At 42.4% G+C, this 21,783-nt stretch overlaps 1 protein-coding gene across 1 annotated transcript in view; it reads left to right on the top strand.

Annotated features, from left to right (window-relative positions):
- LOC121907520 (titin-like) overlaps nt 1-21,783 on the top strand; it is a 254,288-nt gene that overhangs the window by 54,169 nt on the left and 178,336 nt on the right. Inside the window, exons 40-58 of the mRNA XM_042427130.1 lie at nt 11,586-11,864; nt 12,188-12,751; nt 12,977-13,258; nt 13,365-13,643; nt 13,721-14,002; nt 14,116-14,394; nt 14,717-15,004; nt 15,102-15,380; nt 15,491-15,772; nt 15,971-16,249; nt 16,955-17,233; nt 17,910-18,188; nt 18,281-18,568; nt 18,676-18,954; nt 19,758-20,039; nt 20,371-20,649; nt 20,735-21,013; nt 21,119-21,397; nt 21,482-21,769. Of these exons, the coding sequence (XP_042283064.1) occupies nt 11,586-11,864; nt 12,188-12,751; nt 12,977-13,258; nt 13,365-13,643; nt 13,721-14,002; nt 14,116-14,394; nt 14,717-15,004; nt 15,102-15,380; nt 15,491-15,772; nt 15,971-16,249; nt 16,955-17,233; nt 17,910-18,188; nt 18,281-18,568; nt 18,676-18,954; nt 19,758-20,039; nt 20,371-20,649; nt 20,735-21,013; nt 21,119-21,397; nt 21,482-21,769 (5,625 nt within the window). The remainder of the gene's footprint in view (nt 1-11,585; nt 11,865-12,187; nt 12,752-12,976; nt 13,259-13,364; nt 13,644-13,720; nt 14,003-14,115; nt 14,395-14,716; nt 15,005-15,101; nt 15,381-15,490; nt 15,773-15,970; nt 16,250-16,954; nt 17,234-17,909; nt 18,189-18,280; nt 18,569-18,675; nt 18,955-19,757; nt 20,040-20,370; nt 20,650-20,734; nt 21,014-21,118; nt 21,398-21,481; nt 21,770-21,783) is intronic.

The raw sequence follows: 21,783 nt of genomic DNA, 5'->3' as shown, positions 1-21,783 counted from the left end.
CCAACAAGATGAGAGCTTACTTGCCGGTGGAGCTTTCCCAGAAAGAGAGACAGAGGGGAGACACAGCAGGGAGGAGTATGCTATGACTATTGATAAATCCAGCAGTCAACGCTTCCAAGCGGAGGTAAGAGAAGAGAGAGGGATGAGAGAGGAGAGAGGAACTTCCAGAGAGAGCACTGAACGAGGACAACAAAAGGATTTAGCAGGTATGAGGAGAGAGGAAAGAAGTGGAGAGTTGAAAAGTTTGGGTGGTGAAATTGGTGTAGAAAACCTTGAGCTCGGAGCTATAAAGGAGAAGGAGAAGAGAGTCCAAGAGGAATCAAGTTTGGAAGAGAGTGTTTACCAAGCTCAAGAGTCGAAGAGAGTTGAAGAAGGGGAGGGGAGTGCTAGAGGCTCTCGTCCAGTATTTGTGAAAGAAATATCCTCAATTAAAGTAAAAATTGGTGAGATGTCAGAGTTTAACTGTCAGTTCCAGGGGGACCCTCTGCCCACAGTCACCTGGCTCAAAGATGGACACCCATTAGCCCACAACCCAGACTACGATATCATGAGCAAATCCAACAAATCAAATCTCACTGTCTTCTATCCAACCACAGACCACGAGGGGACATATGACTGTGTCATAACCAATAAACATGGCAAATCCATCTGCAGCGCCACTCTTGAGATCTCAGACAAAAAGGTGTTGAGATCCTTGGGGGTCACACAAGAGGTGGTAGTTACAGAGGAGCAAGAAAACCAGGAGAGCCTGTTAGAGGAGGAACTTCAGTCCTACATGGAGACAGGAAAGGAAACACTACAGGTGCCTCAGGCGGTGATCCACCAACGCCGCTGCTCAGATGAATCTTTTACATCTTCACCAGTAGAAATCAGAATAACTGCTGCTACACCTGTCCCTGAGATGAGAGAGGAAAGCACTGAGCACAAATCTCAGACCATGACAGAGAAAGCTTCAGATGTGTCAAGCGATGATGGAGCCTCTCAAACTGTCAAACACAAATTTACTTTCTCCTTTGATGTGGTTGGCGAAGCTCCTCAAGTAGTCAGTGAATTACAAAATATCACCTGTCTTGAAGGCAACACTGCTGTGTTGGAGTGTGTAATCACAGGTGAACCTTTGCCAGAAGTCACATGGTATCATGATGATGTTTGCCTCGAAATCACAGCCGGAAAATACATAGTTGAGGTAGATGATAAAGTCTACAGGTTGTATATCAACTTTTTCACATACACTGATGCTGGAGTGTACAAATGTGTTGCTAGAAATAAGCTGGGAGATGTTACAAGCATTTCTGATGTGAGATTTCAAGTTGCAGAGCCTGGGCAATTATCAGAGGCTGGGGTTGTCTTGGAGAAGAGAGATAAACCCATGAGTTCACAAGCTCCATCAGAAGTGGCTATCAAAGCCCCAAGATCTAGACCTGGTGTCTCTAGAGAGCCTCCAACTATATCTGGCTGTGGTCTGCAGGCTTCTGCTGCTGTGATAAAAGTTTCTGCGATTAAACAAGCTTTTGAGTCAGACTCACCCGTTGCACTGGTGACACCTCCCTCTTCTGAAAAGCAGAGAAGGGGAACATTTTTCCCTGAGGAGTTTATACCTGAAGTAGCCATTCCCCATGAAAAGCAGGAACAAGTAATTGCACCTAAACTGGAAACTATACATGCAGAATTGGTTGATAGCCTGGCCACTGCTACAACAACAACCCAGTTGACAGTGACAGAAGACAGTGAGATTGGTGTCTCATCTGGTAATGTTGAGGAGGGACCTGTTTTAGTAGAACACGATGGTGCAGTTAAACAATTTGTAGAGGAAGTACAGTATTCTCCCGAGCTGACCCGGCCTAAGCCACAGAAACCTGCTGGTTTTCCTGATCAAATGGAGGCAGGTGAAGTGGAGATGATGAGGGAGGAGACTGTGCGTATGTTTGACAGAACTAGCAGCTTCATTCCTTTCCAGTCTGAGAAAGTCCCTGCAGAAAAACGCTCCGTCAGAACATCAGCTCCCACTGGAGAAGCAGTTAAGCCTAAACGAATTTCTGAATATGTCAAACCTGAGAGCCAATGTTCAGCTGCAACATCTTCCTCTATTCACAGTGAGGCTGAACATGTCAGTATGGAAGTCCCATGTTATGATGAGAGGGCTAGTGTTGTAGAGGAGTTAACAGAAGTGGGAAAACATATGAAACAAGAGGTTAAAGGAAGTAGTGAGGGATATGTTCTTGTGCCTGAGGTGGAGCACATAAGTGAGGAGGTTGAACTTGCCAGTGAGGAGCTTATTTCCATCCCAGAGCCCTCCATGGACAGTGGTGTCTTCCTTAGTATGCCAGACTCCCAGGCCGACATGACTGAAGTTGCAGAGCAAATTGCTGCTGGTGATGTGGTTGAGCCTCATACACAAATCAAGGGTGAAGATGAGCAGTTTGATGTCCAGGTGAAACCGGAGCCAACACCACTTATTGTCAAGCCAAAAGTAGACAGGTTTAAACCACTTGGCCTGCCTGAACATGCTGCTTACCAAGGATCTCAGAGCCATGTATCTATACAGAAAAGAGATGGTTTGGACAGGGCCTCTGCAGCTGAAGCAGAGGGAGCAGCTGCTGGTTCCATGGAGGAAGAGGAGGTCACTTTTGGTGCTGTGTACGACTACTACAACCCTCCAGCAGACTGGGGAAGGCCACTGTCCCCTGAGTCTGAGATGTCAATAGAGATTGGTAGCACTGTGAGTGAAGAGATAGCCGAGGTCGCTGAAAGGTTCTACACCCCAGGCTCATCTACTGAGGTCTCACAGCCAATTGCAGAGTCTTTCCACACTCCCAAGTCTCCCATGTCCTTCCATACTCCCAGTTCTGATACACCTGGTGGGTTTATGACCCCTCAGGAATATCCCTTCTCCCCCGTAGAACATAAGAGAGCCTCAACAGGAGACTCCAGTGAGAGGTTCTTCTCACCAGTTCAGTTCCTGACATCTCCTGCTGATGAGGGCATTGAAACAACCCCTCCTGGAATTAACGTGGACGAGAGTCGATTCCTCACCAGCAGAGGGTCTCTAGGCCTGGCAACCCTTCAGGAGAAAGTACAGGGAATCCCTCCCGCCTTCCTCAAACCTCTTATCAAGAAAAGAGTGTTTGAAAATGAATCTCTAATGTTTTACGCCGAGGTGTTTGGCCTTCCTTCACCTGAGGTAAAATGGTTCTGTAACAAAACCCAACTGGTAGCAGACGACAGAGTCAAAATGGAGAGAGATGGCGATAGCATCTCACTAACAATTCACAATGTCACTAAAGCTGACCAGGGAGAGTATATTTGTGAGGCTGTGAACTATGTCGGGGAAGCCAGAAGTGTTGCTTTAGTGGTAGTTGTATCGCAGGAAGTGAGGTTCATGCCTGCTCCGCCTGCTGTCACCCATCAGCATGTGATGGAGTTTGATGTGGAGGAAGATGACTCCTCTCGTTCTCCATCCCCTCAGGAGATTCTGCTTGAAGTAGAATTGGATGAAAATGAGGTAAAAGAGTTTGAGAAACAGGTTAAGATCATTACCATTCCTGAGTACACAGCTGACAACAAGAGCATGATCATATCTTTGGATGTGTTACCAAGTATTTACGAGGAGGGTGCTGTGGACTTTGTAACTCAGGAGCATGATGATTTGAAAATAGCTTTTGAGGTCACTGAGATGCCCCCAAGGTTTATCAATCCCATCTGCGACATGGAAACTCCAGAGGATACCATGGTCATGTTTGAGTGCTCCCTGATGGGGATTCCATCTCCCATTGTGTCCTGGTTCAAAGGTGACAAAAAAATTCCTCACAATAACAAAAAATACCTGCACTCATCTGACGGAGACAACCACTTCCTGAAGATCTGTAAAGTCACAACACAGGATAGCGGAGTATACACATGCAGGGCTATCAATGTTGTTGGGGAGACACTGTGTAGGGCCTCCCTGGTGGTGTTGAGTGCCAAGGCTTTCTCAGGGAAGACCAGAGGCAGAGAGCTGACTGCTGTTTCTCTTGGCAGCGCCAAAGTCCAGCCACAGAAGTTTGACCTGATGGTTGGCAACACATCATTCGACGGTGAACAGGTGTCTGAAATTGAGCTTGAGTTTGAGTTTGAGCAAGAGGAAGATGAGTCCCAGCGAGCAGTCAGGTTGGTGGCCAACACTGACAATGAGATGAGCGAACAGGGAGAAAAATATGTTAGCATTAACTTTGATGTATTTGCAGAGCCAGCAAAAGATGACAAGATAGAGTTCAAAGGGAAGTCCTCTGATATGTGTAGCTTCCAGTTCCAGGTGACTGAGACGGCCCCTAAGTGTGTCATCCCATTGACTAATGTTACAGCAGCGGTAGGGACGCCTGTTATACTCCAGTGTCTAGTTAGCGGTAAGCCAAATCCCACTGCCGAGTGGTACAAAGATGGAGACCGTGTCACAGACAGTAGGTGTATAATCCAGGAGAAAACTGCAGGCCATTTCAATTTGCTCATTACTAACGTGACCCAGAGTGATGCTGGTGAGTATAGGTGCATAATCCAAAATACAGCTGGGTGCACGGAAACTACAGCACTGCTGAAGGTGTTTTAGAGATTAAAGGGTCGGGGGCCGGTTGCACAAAGATAAACTTACAGTTGTCACAGTTTTCTTGTGTTAGGCAAATTCTTGACTATTTAAGTTTGATGTTTAACTGTGTATTAAGATTAGGACTCTTAAAAAACATGCAACCTCTACAAGCTGCTTTTCTGGGAAACTTAAATAATGAGTGAAGCATTAAGCTAAATTAAACTGAAAATGATGTTACTCTCATGAGTCCTCCAAAATCTTACATTCTCATTGCTTGCTTAAAATTGTTTACAAATAATATTAATTATAATAAATTTTATTTCTATGGTGCGTTTCAAAACCAACCCAAATTGTTCAAATTTTCCTCACTTCCTCCGTTTGTAGCAGGCCATTGAAACTAAACTGTTGAAATTAGTCTGTTTCTATGTCATAACTGTCGAGGAGCAAAGCTCAGACTGACCTAATGCAGTAGAAAAGTTTAAATTGTCTTTGGGCAACCAACCCGTAGTCATGTTGGGGAAAGCAGTGTGTAAATGTCATAGTGTGTCAGTGATGAAAAATATTAACAGTTTAATAGTGTCAGCAGATCAGCCTTTATATTCATTTATTGTAAGTTGTGTAAAACTTCACACAACAGTTGTTTTATTTTAATTTTTGGTAGTCTTTCGTAGATGATGAATCTGGGTTTATGTTTGCTTTTATTTTCTCATAACACTTTAAAGTGAGCTGCCATCCACAAACTACATTTGTTGTGTTTAATTAAAAGTCGAGCAGCTTAAATACAAATGTTACCAATCTGTTTTTAACATTGTGCTGTTCACATCAGTTTGCACTGCCAAAAATAAAACAACTAGGAATATTAGGTATGTGTGTGAAGCAAACATCTAATACACATAAAAAATATTCACAGAAATACATACCATTGTCATTTTTAAATACATTTTTAAAATAATCCATATAGAAAATAAAACTTGAGAAATTAATAAAATTCCAGTGACACCTATAATTATCATGGCTGGAACTGAACTTTAAGGAATCAATATATCCCAATAATTCTGAGCTGAACATTTTAAGCAGTCATCCTACCAAAAAGTCACGAAACTCCCAAGAATATAATGTCATATTGCTTACTGGATTATTTTATTATTATTCACTTTATTGTTGTTTGTGTGACTTTGTAATTTTGTCGCAGTATTTTATTTTTGATGTTTTTTGTGTGTGTAAGAGTTTTCCCCTTTTGTGAATGATATTTTAAGGATTTTAAAACAAGCTTGTAATTCATAGTTGAGTAAGATGATTGATAAATAATTTAAAAAAGGATAATACTGTGAAACTTTTTTTTAAATAAATTAAGTTTTGATGTCTTGTAAATATGTGTAATTTTAGGGGTGTATGAGTAGTGTTAACTGGAAAAAGTACATCAATTAAAAACATCTGGCATTGAGATAGAAATTTGTGTTTTATTTGTACAGACATCATGGTTGTTTGTCTCAGAGTTTATATAATAAAATATTTAATGATGTAAAGAGTTTTTCTACAAGTTTTTGTATACAAAATATGCCAATTATTTATTTGTTCAACATTCTTTCACTTTTGTTCTTTCAGAATAAGAAAAAAAGATAATAAATCTGACCAGCCATTCAATGGAGAGATTGAATATTGACAGTTTTTTGATACTTGGTTCTATGGACACATGTAATTAAGTCTGAACCAAACGTATTTTTGAGGCTGGATACCAACTCATGTTGTCTTCATTTATTATGACACAATTTGTCACTGTTTGATTAAATTTCCTGGCTGCTGACCTTTTCCCTTAGCTCCATATCGGCAAAAGAAATAGGCCTAACTTTTTTGCAATTTTTGAATATATAAGATATAAAAAATATTCCGATATATAACCAGATAAACAAACTACTTGCTTCAGGTGAGAATAAGTCAAAGAATCATCTATTCCTTTAGGGAAAAAAATGTTTTTAGTTATGTTCTTTGGATTGGTGTTTGGGTCATTCTCTTGATTTTTGGCAAATTAGAGGTTCTTATATCTCTTATATATATATATATATGGATGTGTGTACATATATATGTATATATATATATATATATATATATATATCTTAATTAACAATAATTAGGGTATTTTCTGAATATTAATTAGGAATGAGCGGGTTGTCATTGGTAATAACTGTGAAATGAATGTCACATCTAAACCAATATTCAAATATGCCTTTGACTTTAATGAGTACCAAATTTCCAAGAGATTTTGCTGCTTTCACCTACAGAGGAACAGTACTACATTATTAAGTCAGATAATTCATTGAAAAAAATTCTATGACTATTAGATTTATAAGAACTTCTGTAGACAAGGACAACCATAATATTTTCTGTTACGGATTAATTGTTAAAATCATAGCTTTTCTGTTGTGGATATGTTTTCTGACAGGGCGTTGTAGCACCACCATCACCACTGTGGAGGAACAAGAGGAAACCTACTACACTGGTGTCCAATTACCACAGAAAACAAAAACACTTGAACTCAAGCCAGAGTCCAAACGTTACTCTTCCACTTTAGAGAAGAAAAAAGAAAAACCAGTTTTCCTCACCCAGCTCTCCCCAGCAGCTGTGTCTACTGGGGAGACAGCCAAGTTTACCGTCAAAGTGTCTGGCTTGCCAAAGCCAACTGTTCAATGGTCTCACAATGGAAAAGTAATAAAGAACTCCTCTATATACAAGCTGATAGAGGAGAAGGAGGAGTACTCATTAGTGATCACCCATGTCACATCTGAGTATGAGGGCGAGTACTCTTGCACTGCCACCAACAGATTTGGTCAGACAACTTGCACCACATACCTGGAGGTGAAAAAGTCTGATGTTAGCCAGGCAGAGAAATGGGTTGAGAAAATGTTTAAGGTCACAGGTCACCCTCCTACTTTCACTGTTCAGATCCAACCTGTGAGGTGCTCAGAAGGAGGAGAGGTTTCTTTTAATTACAAAGCTAGTGGTGATCCAAATCCTGATGTGAAGTGGTTCAAGGGGGCTTTTCAGATTCAGCCCAGTAGAAACTGTATCATTATAGCCAACCCAGATGGATCTGGCTTCATCAATATTAAGAGTGTCAAACAGGAAGATAGTGGCTTGTATACATGTAAGGCTTCCAACCAGTTTGGGGAGGCATCTTGTAGTGCTGAGCTCGTTGTGTTTAGGGAATCAGTTTCCGTGTCTCGCAAACAGGAACAGCCGAAAGTGGTTCAGAAGAAAGGTTATAAGGTTTCAATGACAGAACAGGCAACAGTGTCTCGCTTGTACCAGGTCAGCCTCCCTGGCCAGGACAGAGCTGGTTCTGATCAGATGGTTTACACCATCGGCACTGAAGACCGGCAGATAATTCCTAGTGAGCAAGTGGGCTCCCTTAGAGAATTAGATATCTCTGCTGCCACGATTCATTGCGAGCAGCTGACCCACCAGGCAGCAGTGCTTCAGTCGCATGAGGTAGAGGAGAGGGTATCTGTGGTTCCGACCCACCCACCTCAGATTTCAGCTGTTCCTGCTAAACAGCTTCACATGGCAGCATTTACGTCCTCTGTTGAAGAGAGTCAGGACCTCACGGAGCAGCACTGCGATCGTATTCAGAGCCCTGAGGTCATTGAGCTCCAGGCGGCTAGGGAAAAGAGGTCAAAGGTGATGTCAGCTGTAGCTGAGGAGCTGACCCCACTTTCTAATGTTAGCACAGAGCCTCTGGCTGACCGAAAAGCTACTTCTGTCAAGCCCACTTCAGAACCTAAACACCTAGTCAGTGGACATCAAGTTGAGTCACCACTGTCCATCCTGAAAGAGCAATCTCAGGATATCCCCAAACTACATGAGGAGAAGAGTTACAAGGTTAAGGAGGGTGTTAAGATTTTATACTCAGCCCAGTCTGCAGAGAAACGGGTGCTTGCAGAGGGCCACACCACTGAACTAGCAACAGCAGATTCTGCTGTGAAGTCTTCTGTTGGTAAACAACAGTACTGTCCTGTCTTGGCCTCAGTCAGCATGTCTAAACAGACTCTTTCCAAGGAGACTGAGTTCTCCATGCAGAGACCCACTGAAGAGACAGCCCATGTCTGTAAGGATAAAATGATGAAGTCGGTTCTAACTACTGAAGAGAAGCAAATACTGCAGGCTGAGCCCACTCATCAGCTGCCAAGTTTGGACAGTGCCATGTCCATTCAGTCACAAGTAGAAGGAGAGCAGTTGTTGCACCTGCAGGTTATCACAGACCAGGACCTCCTTCCATCTGAGACCAGATTTACCTGTGAGAAACCAGCACCAGAGCAAGCAGGCACCAGGAAGAGTCCCACTCTACTGCACACTGTTAGCCAGGATGAGCAGAGGACGGTAGTTTGTGAGAACACATCAGAGTTTGAGGCCAAAGCTAGCACCATGACCATCCAGCCCCAAACAGAGGCTCCTACTCTGCTGCATCTCCAGTCAACCCAATCTGTGGAAGCGCAATCCAAAGAAGGTATTCTTGTAATTCAGAAGCCTGACCAGCAGGTGGCGGCACAGAAACAGGAAAAGACTAGGAGTCATGCAGCCATATCGGAGGAGAGAAGGGAGCTCACAGCAGATTATCACTCAGAACTGGCTTTGTCCGTGACTGGAGTTCAGTCTCAGCTTCGAACTGAACCCAGAACTCAAAACATTCTCCAGCTCTCCTTCCAGCCCATGCAGCTGCCAAAAGAGACACCAGTTACCACTGACGTCAAGCAGCAGAGAGCTCTGGTGCAGAAGGAGGATCGCTGGAACGTGATGCATGTTACTAGTGTGGAAGATAGTCAGGCCTTAGAGGAAGGTCACACTGAGAGTCTTACAGCGGTGGATAAGTTCACCTGCCAGACGGCTGTAGAGCCAAAGGTTCCCACCGAGCCAATCCAGATTGAGGAGAAGGAGATCTCCACTGAGAGTAGTGTCCTTCTAGAGGCAGCAGAACAGGACTTTGCTGTTCAAATCCAGGAGGGCCAGTCAGTCAGGCAGTCAATATTGATGGATGAGAAGCGAGTGCTGATGGGTGAACTCTCTCAGGAGATCACCAAGTCTGAGTCCACAAAAGTTGTCGTCACCAAACAGCCTAAACTGTCCCTTATGGCATCAGAATCAATAGACAGCACAGCTCTTCCCAAAGAGATGACATTTGTGATGCAGATCCCTAAACCATCCAGTGTAAATATACGGCATCAGCTCAGAGATGCTCTTCAGTCTGCCGTAGCCAGTGACCAGCCAGTGTTACTGGCTGATGTTGTAGGAAGATTACAGCCTGTAGAGGTACAGGAAGTCAAGGTTCAGAGAGAGCCCAAGCGTGCCATGTTTACATACCTGATCACAACAACAGGTGCACCCATAGAGATTACGCTGGCTTTTGAGGGTGAATATCCTCAGACAGCTGACCTTAGGACTGAACTCCAGGCAGCTTTCCACTCTATAGTGTACCAGGAATCCCATGTTCTTGCTTCAGAACAGCCGGGCACTATGCAGTTAGACAAACCTCAGAGGGTGCAGGTCACCTCGGCCCACTCTAAGCAAATGCTATCATCCATGGTCGAGACAGTGAAGGTAGAAGAGAGTGCAGTGGATTTCACTGCTGTTAAATCTCAGGCTGCTGCACTCAAAACAGAGTCTAAAAGGGCAGTTGAATGGGCTGCAGCTGAGCAACAGGTTGTGGTGCAGGAATCCAAGGCAGCAAAGATGGAACAGTCCATCTCATCCCAGACCAAAATTTCCACCGAGGTTCACACATCTTTTGAGCAGTCAGTGCAGGTGTCAAGGCAGGAGGTGAGGTCAGTAATGGTGAAAAGCCAGGAAAAAGATGTAGGAGCAGCTACTTTCACCACTGCCCTGCCTCCTACCACGGTCCCCTCTGAGCAGGCTGTGGATGTCAGCATCCAGAAGGAGCACAGGGAGGAGATCTTTAAAGGGGAGATCACAGTATCCAGGCCAGACCAGAGAGAATACCCTGTAATAGTCACCTCCCTCCAAGACTTATCCATCGAAGAAGATAGTAAAGTTACCTTTAGTACCACCATTAAGTACGTCACAAAGGTAAACTGGTTTTTCAATGGGCAATTGGTAAAATCTGGCAAAGAGATCAAGTGTTCCAAAGACCACGACACATACACATTGGTTATCAACAAAGTTGTCAAGGAGAGGAATGAAGGAGAATATGTTTGTGAGGCTGAGAATGAAGCCGGCAGGACTACAACATCTTCAAGACTCACTGTGGTCTCAAAAGGTTTGATAACAGGGAAAAACCAATGTATCATTCCTTCATTCATCCATTTTCTCTGAGAATGACTAATAATTCACACAAACAGGTCCATACAAGACCTTTCTCCTCACATAGAATTATTCATTTTTCACTTTGGTCTCTTGGTTCATTTCATAGCTCAGCATGAGCACCTCTACCAGGGCAATGGATGGTACTAACTCACTGTGTCTTCCTTGTTCCACATCATTGTTTGGTCAGTAATTGCCAAAAGACCAGAACTGTCACAGCCATGCAAGTTTTGCTCAGGGCTCTTTAACTGATAAGCATCTTGCTATAATGGTTGTCATGATTCTGGCCTTCAAGCAACTTTCATGGTCTTTCCATGGTCACTTAAGCATGCCAGTGGCAACAGGTCCCTTTGTTTTAAACCCATGGTCTGTCACATTCCTCCAGGTCCATTCTCTCCACATCTCCAATGTATCTCTGCATGCTTTCGGGGCTTCAACTTGACATTGCTTCATCTTTCACAAACTCTTTGTTTCTCCTTTTAGCCTGAACCCTTGCCCCATGACAATCACATTCAATGATAGCATCTTCTTTCGGGCAGCTTTGGGGCTTGTGTTCTGGCTATTTTTTTCCCTCCTCAGTCACTCCTGAATTGCCTTCTACCATTGCTGTACATTCCACCATTCCTATTCCTGTCTTTTTTTTTTTTACATAGATTACATTAGTTTCACAGACACAATTACTAACATTTACCTTTTCATTTCTCTACGTGTGCCTCAGTGCCACCTGTCTTTAGGCAGAAAATCGCCCCTCTGGATATAAACATTGGTAGCCAAGCCAAGTTTGAATGTGAGATCGAAGATGCTCCAAGTGTGACCTTCAAATGGTACAAGTCTGATATTGAGATCAAACAGAGTGAGAAGTACCGGATCCTAAGCCGCCCCACCAGTTCCTCTCTGGAACTCCTGAACCCGGTCAAAGCTGACAGCGGTGAATATACCTGCAAGGCTTCAAACCAGCACGGCACTGACAGCTGCTCTGCCTCACTTGTTGTTACCGGTAAGACCCAACTGGGACCTTTTTAAATTATCGCTTTACTTATGTGTGTGTTTGAGAGAGAGAGAGAATTATATACATATTTGCTTTGTGTCTCATCCCGTATCATTATGGTGCAGTGTGGAAGTGATGACGTTTTTATAAAATGGATCTGTTGTCACCTTTGGCAAGATGTAATGATGTTGAGGATCAAATTTTGTCATGTTTAAATCCAAATCGTTCACCAAGTTGAGATTGCACAGGTTCGTTTACTTTTGATTGTGGTGTATTTTTCCACTTTTTAAAATCTTAAAAACTTTTTTGTATGTTCTACCTGCTCTCCATAGAAATGTACCCACCGGTATTTGTATCAAAACCAGACCCAATGACTTTATACATGGGAAAACAAGCTGTGTTCCAGTGCTCACTTACTGGATCCTCACCCATGGAAGTTGTCTGGCACAAGAACAACATAGCCATCTCTTCCACAGGGAACTATGTCATGAAATGTGAAAAGAACAAGTATTCCCTTCACATTAAAAGTCTTGAGCTAACTGACCAGGGAGTGTACCTATGCAAGGCCTCCAACAGAGTCGGCACTGCTACCTTTACCACAGAGCTCAAGGTTATCAACAAGCCCAACTTTGTTAAGACCATTGAGTCAGCGTCAGCCGCTGTCAATAACCCGCTGAGGCTGGAGTGCCAGGTGGACGAGGATACTGGTGTGACTGTCACCTGGACAAGGGATGGCAAAAAAGTCCACCAGAGCATGGAGTGTAAACTGTCCTTTGAGGACAAGGTGGCTGTTCTTGACATACCCAAGTCCAAACAGAAGGACTCTGGGAAATATGTGTGCACAGCCACAAATGAGGCTGGGAGCTCATCCTGTGAGACTGTGGTAACGGTTCAAGGTAAGATCTTACAGACGATCTTTCCGTTAGCATTGATGAAAACTTCTCTTGAAATGAGCTGGTGGATTATTGCTGAAGACTGTTTTCAGTCAACTGCATGCTGATGCTAACACTATGCACCGCTATCTTGCCTTTTCTTTTGCACTCTACTGTCTTGGTTATTGTGTTGTTTTTTTCTCTGTGTGCATTTGAAATTCTTGGTGTTGAATTAAACACTCCTTTCAGAGCCCCCTACCTTTGTCAAGAAAATGGAACCAAAGATTACATGGAAACAAGGAATAGCTGCACGCTTACAGTGCACTGTTAAAGGATCGCCTGAACTTCGCATCCACTGGTTCTGGAATGAGAGAGAGCTTAGCAATGGAGAAAAGTATAAAATCTCTTTCAAGACTGGAGTTGCCACTTTGGAGATAGTAAATCTTCTGGTCACAGACAGTGGGAGTTACACCTGTGAGGTGTCAAATAATGCAGGCAGCGAGAGCTGCAACACCCTTATAGCTGTTAAAGGTTTGTCAAAGAAATCTTGCTCTCTACACTACCTTACACTCAACGTTCATTTCAGAAAACTTCTGGTATTAATTGCATACGCTTTACTTGCCCTTTTGACAAACAGATCCACCATCCATTAGAAAAGAACTGCAGAATGTAGAGGTGGTGAAGGGAACAGCAGCTCAGCTGGAGTGTAACATCACAGGAACTGCTCCTTTTGAAATCAGCTGGTTAAAAAATAAGAAAGTTATCACCAGTGATCAGAAATATAAAATAATCTCCCAAGAATCCTTGTCAAGGCTGGAGATCCAGACCTTTGAAAGTGCAGATGTTGGAGATTATCAGTGTGTCATTTCCAATGATGTGGGGAAAGTCACCACTAAGGCGCTTGCTAAACTTAAAGGTTAGTAAAAGAGTGTTATTGACTGAGGTTAGTCATGTGATTCAAAGTCCGTTTTTAATTCATAATGTGTTTTGTAGAACCGCCAACCTTCTCAAAGAGGGTTGAGAGTGCTACAGCAGTGTTGGGAAATACAGTGAAACTACAGGGAACCATTAAGGGCTCAGCCCCCATCACTATTAAATGGATGAAAGACTCTGAAATACTGAGAGATGATGATCCAAATATCAAGATGGTGTTTGAGAACAACATTGCTAGCTTGTCTATAACAGCAGTTGCCATCAGCCATGGTGGCAAGTATTCATGCCAAGCTGAGAATGAGGCTGGGCAAAAAAAATGTGAAGCCACCTTGACTGTGCAAGGTCAGATGAAATCTTTGATGAAGAGATACATTTTAACTCTTATGTAGTGTTCTATAGATGTTTGTGTTTGAATTCATATATCTTAATAACTATTGGATGTTATCTTATCCCAGAACCTGCCAGAATCATAGAACCTGCAGAGTCTATTAGTGTGACTGCAGGAGATTCAGCCACATTGGAGTGCACAATTTCTGGAAGTCCAGACCTCAAAGTGAAATGGTTTAAAGATGGGAAAGAGATGATCAGTGGCCGCAAATATAAGATGACTCTGAAGGAAAATATTGCCACCATGAAGATTCTTACGGCGGAAAAAGGAGACACTTCAGACTACAAGATGGAAGTGTCAAATAAAGTTGGAAAAGACCAGTGCACATGCTCAGTCACTGTCTTAGGTTAGCTCCTGATCTCTGCTTCTTTAACATTTAATGAGTTTTTGCAGTTTTAAAAAGGTTGAAAATATGACAAGCAGAAAATATGAAAATCTGTCGTTACTGATTTTTTTCTAACTAAAAGGAAACATACACTGTCTTCACACGCTTTGGTCATGGTACTTACACTAGGCTAACATCTTGTAACTTAAACATTGTAATAGACTTAACTGTAAATGAAGTGTGGAGTTTTATTTGCCTTTGGATATGAGCTGAGTGACTGACATTTTTAAATACAGTGTGAAACTGTATTAATAAATGAGATGTTTTTTCTTCATACAACCAGATCGGATAATGCCTCCAACTTTCACAAAGTCCCTGAAAAGAGTTGATGGTAACATTGGTAATGATGTCTCCATGGATTGTAAAGTGTCTGGGTCCCAACCCATGACCATAGCTTGGTTCAAAGATGACCAGGAAATCATGTCTGGGACCAAATTCCAGCCTGAATTCAAAGACAGCTCTGCTACACTGAGAATAATTTGTCTGGAGAAGGCTGACTCTGGAGTTTACAAATGCAGAGCCACCAATTCAGCCGGCTTTAAAGAAACCAGTGGCACACTCTATGTCAAAGGTTATGAATGCTTGGCCTATGATGTGCTTCTGTTTGTTGTGTCTACTGATTTCATGCTAACATGAAATTCACATTTTGTCTTATTAATTGCCTCCAGAGCCCCCAGTGTTCACGGTGAAACCAGACAATCAGGATGTCATACCTGGAACCACTGTTTCCTTTAGAGCAGCCTTCACTGGAACAGCTCCATTGGCTGTTAAGTGGTTCAGAGAGGAAAAAGAGATTTTAACCGGTGGCACATGTTTCATAAAGAAAGATGCCTCTTCAAGCTCCTTGGAGCTTCACTCTGTGAAACCCAGTGACTCCGCTAAGTACACATGCCAAGTATCCAATGATGCTGGGAAGGTGGATTGCATTACAGTCCTCTTTGTGAAAGGTGCCCGTCTTCAGTACTGTTTGCAGCTGCATGAAAATGTCTTGACATTCTTTATGTCTTTTGATACTAATGACTTCTGTCTGCTAATGATTGTTAACCTCTTCTCTCAGAACCTCCCATGTTTGTGAGAAAGCTTGAGGCAACCAAACTCGTCACCAGCAGCAACTCCGTCAGGCTGGAGTGCAAAGTGACAGGCAGCCCCGTCATCAGTTTTAAGTGGTTCAAGGATGAGATGGAAATCAGTTCCAGTCCAAAATACACAATGGCCTTGACTGACTTAGTTGCATCTTTGGAAATAGTCAACTGTTCTGTAGAGGATAGTGGAAATTATGTCTGTCTGGCGTCCAGCGAGGCTGGTAGTGACCGCTGCAGCAGTACAGTTACAGTCAAAGGTTGGTTTAGTTACGGTTCACAGATGCTTTTCCTTGTGCTGGAACTGTACCTGCTTTTTCTTGTTTTCAGTTTTCAGTGATTTATCTTACTTTCAATTTTGGTGAATTAAGACTTTTATAGTGACACTGAAGACATTTTGTTATTTATTTCAAATGAGTCCAGTGTAATGTGCTGACGCCTTCATTGTCTTCTTCTAGAGCCACCAGTGTTTGTGCGTAGCTTGGAGCCCAAAGACGTGGTGAAAGGTTCTGAGATGATGCTGGAGGGCCAGGTCTCTGGTTCTGCCCCTTTCACTGTGTCGTTTTATAAAAACACAAAGCTGATTAGGAATGATAAGAGACACAGAATCACTGTGAAAGACGAGCTAGTATCCCTGCAGGTGCTGGCGGTCGAAGCAGGAGATGTCGGCGTGTATCAGTGTACTGTTGAGAATGAAGTGGGGAGGGCTTCCTGTGATTGTCAAGTAACACTAAAAGGTTGGTGGAAAGTATGAATTAAAAGTGTTAATTTATCTTTTAAACAACATAAACCTATATTTTAAATCTGTACCATACTTACAGTATATTTGAATAGCCTTGCAAAGCAAGCACATAGTTCCCTCTTTGCTCATTCTGGTCAGTCATTTGCTGAAGATGGAAGTTATTTCTATTTGCATTCACAGAGGTTGCAACATGAAGTTAAGTTAGCTTTATTTATTGTATATAGCCCAAAATTAAAAGTAAATGTACAGCATACAGCACCATCAATGCTTAGACCATAGACTTGTATTAGAAAAATATCCTAAAAAATCCCTTAAACAGGAATCAGAGTGTTGTGCATTTATAAAAGATAGACAGCAGTACATTTTAATCTCTGACACCATTAATCTTTACTTCAAATGGAAAAAAACAGAGAGTCACCTCAAGAAATGTTAGATTTCTCCTAAAGTTATTAAATTTTTTACATCACTCAGCTACTGAGTCAGGTGTCATTTTAGAGTATACAACACACTAGTTTAAATTATTCACATCACCATCCAAACACGCCATAGTTCTCTGATTTGTACAAAACGTGTCAGACTTAGTTGATTCTCAGTGGATGGCCTTCAGACTTAAATCCTGTAGCAAAGACTGAAGTCTGGCTTTGTTAGCCTAATATTGCAAGAGATTTCAATAACATTCCTGTAAAATTTTTCCTTGTAGAACCCCCATCATTTGTGCAAAAGCTGGAGAACCTCAGCTCCTTGGTAGGCAGTGAGGTTTCTCTGCGGTGCACTCTGAAGGGTTCAGAGCCCATGACTGTGTGTTGGCTGAAAGATAACCACGAGCTCAAAGAGACTGAGAACATTCAGCTAACATATGAGAACAAGACTGCTCTGCTGCACATTGCCAACTTGCAGAACAAACACGGTGGCAAATACTCTTGCCAGGCACAGAATCAAGCTGGGAGCCAGACGTGCTCTGCTGTGTTGACAGTCAAAGGTTGGTTGGGATACTCCAGAACTTGCATTTGAAACCAAACTCTGTCTTTACCCTAATTTGAATCTTTGTAATGGTGCATTCAGGCATTTTTTATCAACTCACTAAGTCAAACATCAGTAAGTTTACTAGCAGGAAGTTTTCCTCCAATTCCTACTTTGAGAACATACACACAGCAAGCTTCAATGTAAATCTGTCAAAATTAAAACACGTTGCACAACTCCTCTCCAGCACACCATGTTTTATTCACCAAACTTTTTTATCTTGCCTTCATCATGGTGGTACCACCTAACGTTTTTGGCTATCTTGGCTATCTTGTTGTGCAAAGTGTTAATTTAAAAATGGGGCAATAGTTCTAGCACTTCAAGTCCCCAACACAACTATCACTTCTTGCCATTTAACTTCCATGAGTGTCAGAAAGCCTGCATGTAGTGATGTGTCCAGGCTGCTAACAAGAACAAACAATGGACTTTATCTTTGCCTTCCTTTATTTACATCCTGCAGGAAATTTTTCATTGATGGATTAATTTTTCACATGATCATTTTATGACTTTACAAGTTGATAAGTACTACGTGCACTACCTTTAGTCTGTTACTGAACTTCAGTTCTTGGTTCATCACTGTGTTGTAGTGTATCAAGACTGAGATTCTTTGCTGACTGTTGTGTTTGACGTCTCAGAGCCAGCTAAAGTGACAGAGGAGGCCAAGTCTATCAGTGTGACACAGGGGGATCCAGCCACGCTGGAGGCCAGGTTCTCAGGCACTAAACCGCTGAAAGCTCGATGGCTAAAGGCCGGAAAGGAGCTGACCTCAGGCCAGAGATGTAAAGTACAGAGCACAGACACCAGCTCTGTGCTCAAGATTATTAAAACTGAGAAAAGTGATGGTGGTGAATACATTTTTGAGGTTTCAAACGATGTCGGAAATAGCTCTTGTGAGGCTACACTCACCATTCTCGGTCAGTTCCTAATGCATGCCCTTGAACTTAAAATTTGTTTTGTTCACTTGAACACTGCTTCTCACCTGTTTTTCTTTTTTTATCAATGTTAGATCAAATAATTCCACCGTCTTTTACAAGAAAACTGAAGCAGACGGAAGGTATAAAAGGATCATTTGCTCATCAGGAGTGTCTTGTATCTGGCTCCCTGCCAATAACCATACAATGGTACAAAGATGAGAAAGAGATCCGGACTGACAATAAACACAAATGCACATTCTTTGAGAATGTTGCTTTCCTGGAAATATCTGATCTTGTTAGTAAAGACAGTGGCAGCTATACCTGCATTGCTACAAACAAAGCGGGAAATGCCCAGTGCTCTGGGATCTTGTTTGTGAAAGGTTTGAATACTTTTTATAGACTTTGTCGGTAGTTAGATGTATCATTAAACAAGTAAAAGGATCTTTGCTTTGTGTGTAGCCATTTATGATTTTTTTTCTTCTTACAGAACCACCATGCATTCTTGAAATGCCTGAATCCATGAATGTTTTGCCTGGCTCAAAGGTCCTTTTCAATGTCCTAGTCTCTGGCACGCCACCACTGACCATCAAATGGTTTAAAAACAAGAAAGAGATTTCATCTAGTGCCGACTGCTCTGTGATCAAAGACAACACCTCAAGCTCACTGGAGCTCTTCTTTGCCAAAACCTCAGATTCTGGAGACTATGTCTGTGAAATTCAGAATGATGTCGGCTCTACTTCATGCCAGGCAACACTATTTGTCAAAGGTTATCAGTCTTTATGTGAAACCGTCCATGTGATCTTATGGGCATTTTGAATTTAGAATATGAATGTGTTTCTTTCCTTTGATCTTACATTGATTCTCCACTTTTGCTTTTCAGTTGAAACTTGGTGATGTGTCTATTCAGAACTTGCTTACTTAAAACACAACACTTTGTGCCTCTCTTTTTGGAGAGCATCTTCATAGCCCAAAACTACTTGAAATGTTCAGGAAAGCTTTTGTGCTTTGCTGTGCTGGAAAAGTCAGTCAAAGTGAAGGTGCAATAAAGACTGATGGAAACAGATTTTTATTATTGAAAATACAGTTTCAGGACTAGAAAGGCAAAGTGAGAGGAGCCGTGGCTCCTAAAGTGTGTTTTCCCATTTCTTCAAATTATCTCCTCAATGTTAGCGGACATAGAAACACAGGACTCTCTTGGATAATGTAACAATCCTGAAATCCCCCTCCTCTTGCTTCACAAATTATTATGTTTGGCAGTGTACGTTTCATGCCTCACCAAAAAGCTAAAAAACAAAAAAAGAGTTGGAATGAAGAAACAGCAACAGTATGCCATATTAAGTTGGGAAGCAGCAGTTAAATGTGATGATGTTCCCATAATTACAGTCTCTCTTGATTATGTCATCTTGTTTCGCCTGTCCAGAATATTCACAGAACAGTTGATAGAAACAAACTGATTCACAAAATTTTGCAACATTTGGGCAGAAGCATACACATAATCAACTTTATAGAGGGTGTTTTCCCTTTGCCATCTATCTGATGGTTACATCTATCGTTTTATTTGTTCCTTAGAGCCTCCAAAGTTCACACAGACCCCGGCCCGTATGTCTGTGGTCCGTCCTGGCCAGAGTAAAGTGTTTGAGTGCCAGGTGACTGGCACGCCTGAAATAGACATCTACTGGTTCAAGGAAGGCTCTGAGATCAGTCCCAGTGATCGGTACAAGGTGGCCTATGTTAAATCTGTGGCCACTCTGGAGGTCTGTGCAGCTGACACTAAAGACAGTGGGCTTTACTACTGTGAGGCTCGCAATGAGGCTGGCAGTGAGAGCTGCAGCATGGAGCTCAAGGTCAAAGGTTAGTCATGTGAGATGACATGGGGCTTATTGTCTAGAAGTTTTAAAAATGTAATCTTGGAGGCGGTGGTTTCCCAAACACTGAGGAGGTTACCTCTTCTTGATTGTTGGCCATTCTGCTTGAAAGAATTGTATTTCCATTGTTACAGTTGATCATTTTAATGTTAAGTTCTTTAAATGAAAAGATTATTTCAATTTGGGACCCACCAAATAAAAAACTGTATCTTCCATGCACTAGCTGGTCTAACTTTGATTGCTTATTGGACCATAAACAAACTTGCCTCACATATACAGAAAATGAAAGTCTGTTTTTTTTTTTCTCTCAATATCAGAACCACCATCATTTGTTAGAGAGCTGGGTGCAGCTGATGTTGTGAAGGGCTCCAGTGCCTGTTTTGACTGTCAGGTCGCTGGGACGGCACCATTTGAGATAACATGGCACAAAGACGCGAAGGAGATCAAACCCAGTGCTAAACATGGCTTCTCTCAGAAGAATGGCACTGTGGGTCTAGAGGTGCACAAATGTGACTCTGTAGATGTTGGTGAATACCAGTGTACTGTTGCTAACGAGGTGGGAAGCTGTACTTGTAAGACTACACTAAACCTCAAAGGTTGGTCTGATCAAAATCCATATTTTAGTCTTTTGAGGTGATAACTGACTGCTTACATTAACATTTTATTGGGTTTTTCTAATAGAACCACCAACATTTACCAAGAGGATTGAGAACACTGCCACTGTTTTGAATAAAATGGCAGAGTTTCAGTGTGTTGTGGAGGGTTCTCCCACTCTCTCTGTACGATGGCAAAAAGATGAGAACTGGATTTTGGAGGATCCAAAGATTGAGAGAACATTTGAGAACAATGTGGCCATTCTCAGGATTCCTGCCTGTGAGGCTAGTCACAGTGGGAAATACACCTGTCAGGTGGTAAACGAGGCTGGGCAGGATAAGTGCTTTGCCACCCTCACGGTGCAAGGTATATTATCAGATCTTTGGTTCTTTTAGCATTGAGTCAGCACCATATCCATGGTCCTGTCTTCGTTAGAGACTTACTGACTTAATTCTTTATTCTGTATTTTAGAGCCTCCACAGATCACAGAAAAACCTGAGGTGATAAAAGTGACAGTCGGAGATCCAGTCAGTCTGGACTGTAAGGTAACAGGTTCACCTGAGCTCAAAGTGAAATGGATGAAAGATGGCAGGGAGCTTCATTCCATCAGGCAGCACAAGCTGAGCTTTGAGAACAACATCAGCAGCCTAAAGATTCAGTCCACTCAGAGAGAGGACGAAGGAGAGTATGTCTTTGAGGTGGCAAACCACATCAGTAGCTGCAAATGCAAAGTCAAAGTGATCATACTAGGTTGGTGTTAAAAATATAAAACTTGTCTGGTACATAGTGAAATGCTAACACAGTCTAATTATGTTATTATGCATTTGATAACAGATCAAGTAATTCCCCCAAGCTTCATCAAACCCCTGGTAGACATGCAAGAGATCCTGGGCTCCTTTGTTCAGATCTATTGCAAAATATCTGGTTCCCTCCCCATCTCTGTGGAATGGCAGAAAGATGGAACCAAAATCTCTAGCGGTGTAAAACACAAACTCATCCAGCAGGACAATTCTGTGTCCATTGAAATTGAACAGCTAGAGAGATCTGACGCAGGATCCTACTTTTGCAAACTGACCAACGCAGCAGGAAGTTGTGAGTGCAGTGGATCCCTTACGGTCAAAGGTCAGATAGTGCTC

The sequence above is a fragment of the Thunnus maccoyii genome, chromosome 11 (assembly GCF_910596095.1).
Source record: "Thunnus maccoyii chromosome 11, fThuMac1.1, whole genome shotgun sequence".
NCBI classification, from domain to species: Eukaryota; Metazoa; Chordata; class Actinopteri; order Scombriformes; family Scombridae; genus Thunnus; species Thunnus maccoyii.
Note: the sequence above shows the minus strand (reverse complement) of the source record. Positions and strands in the feature narration are given on the sequence as shown.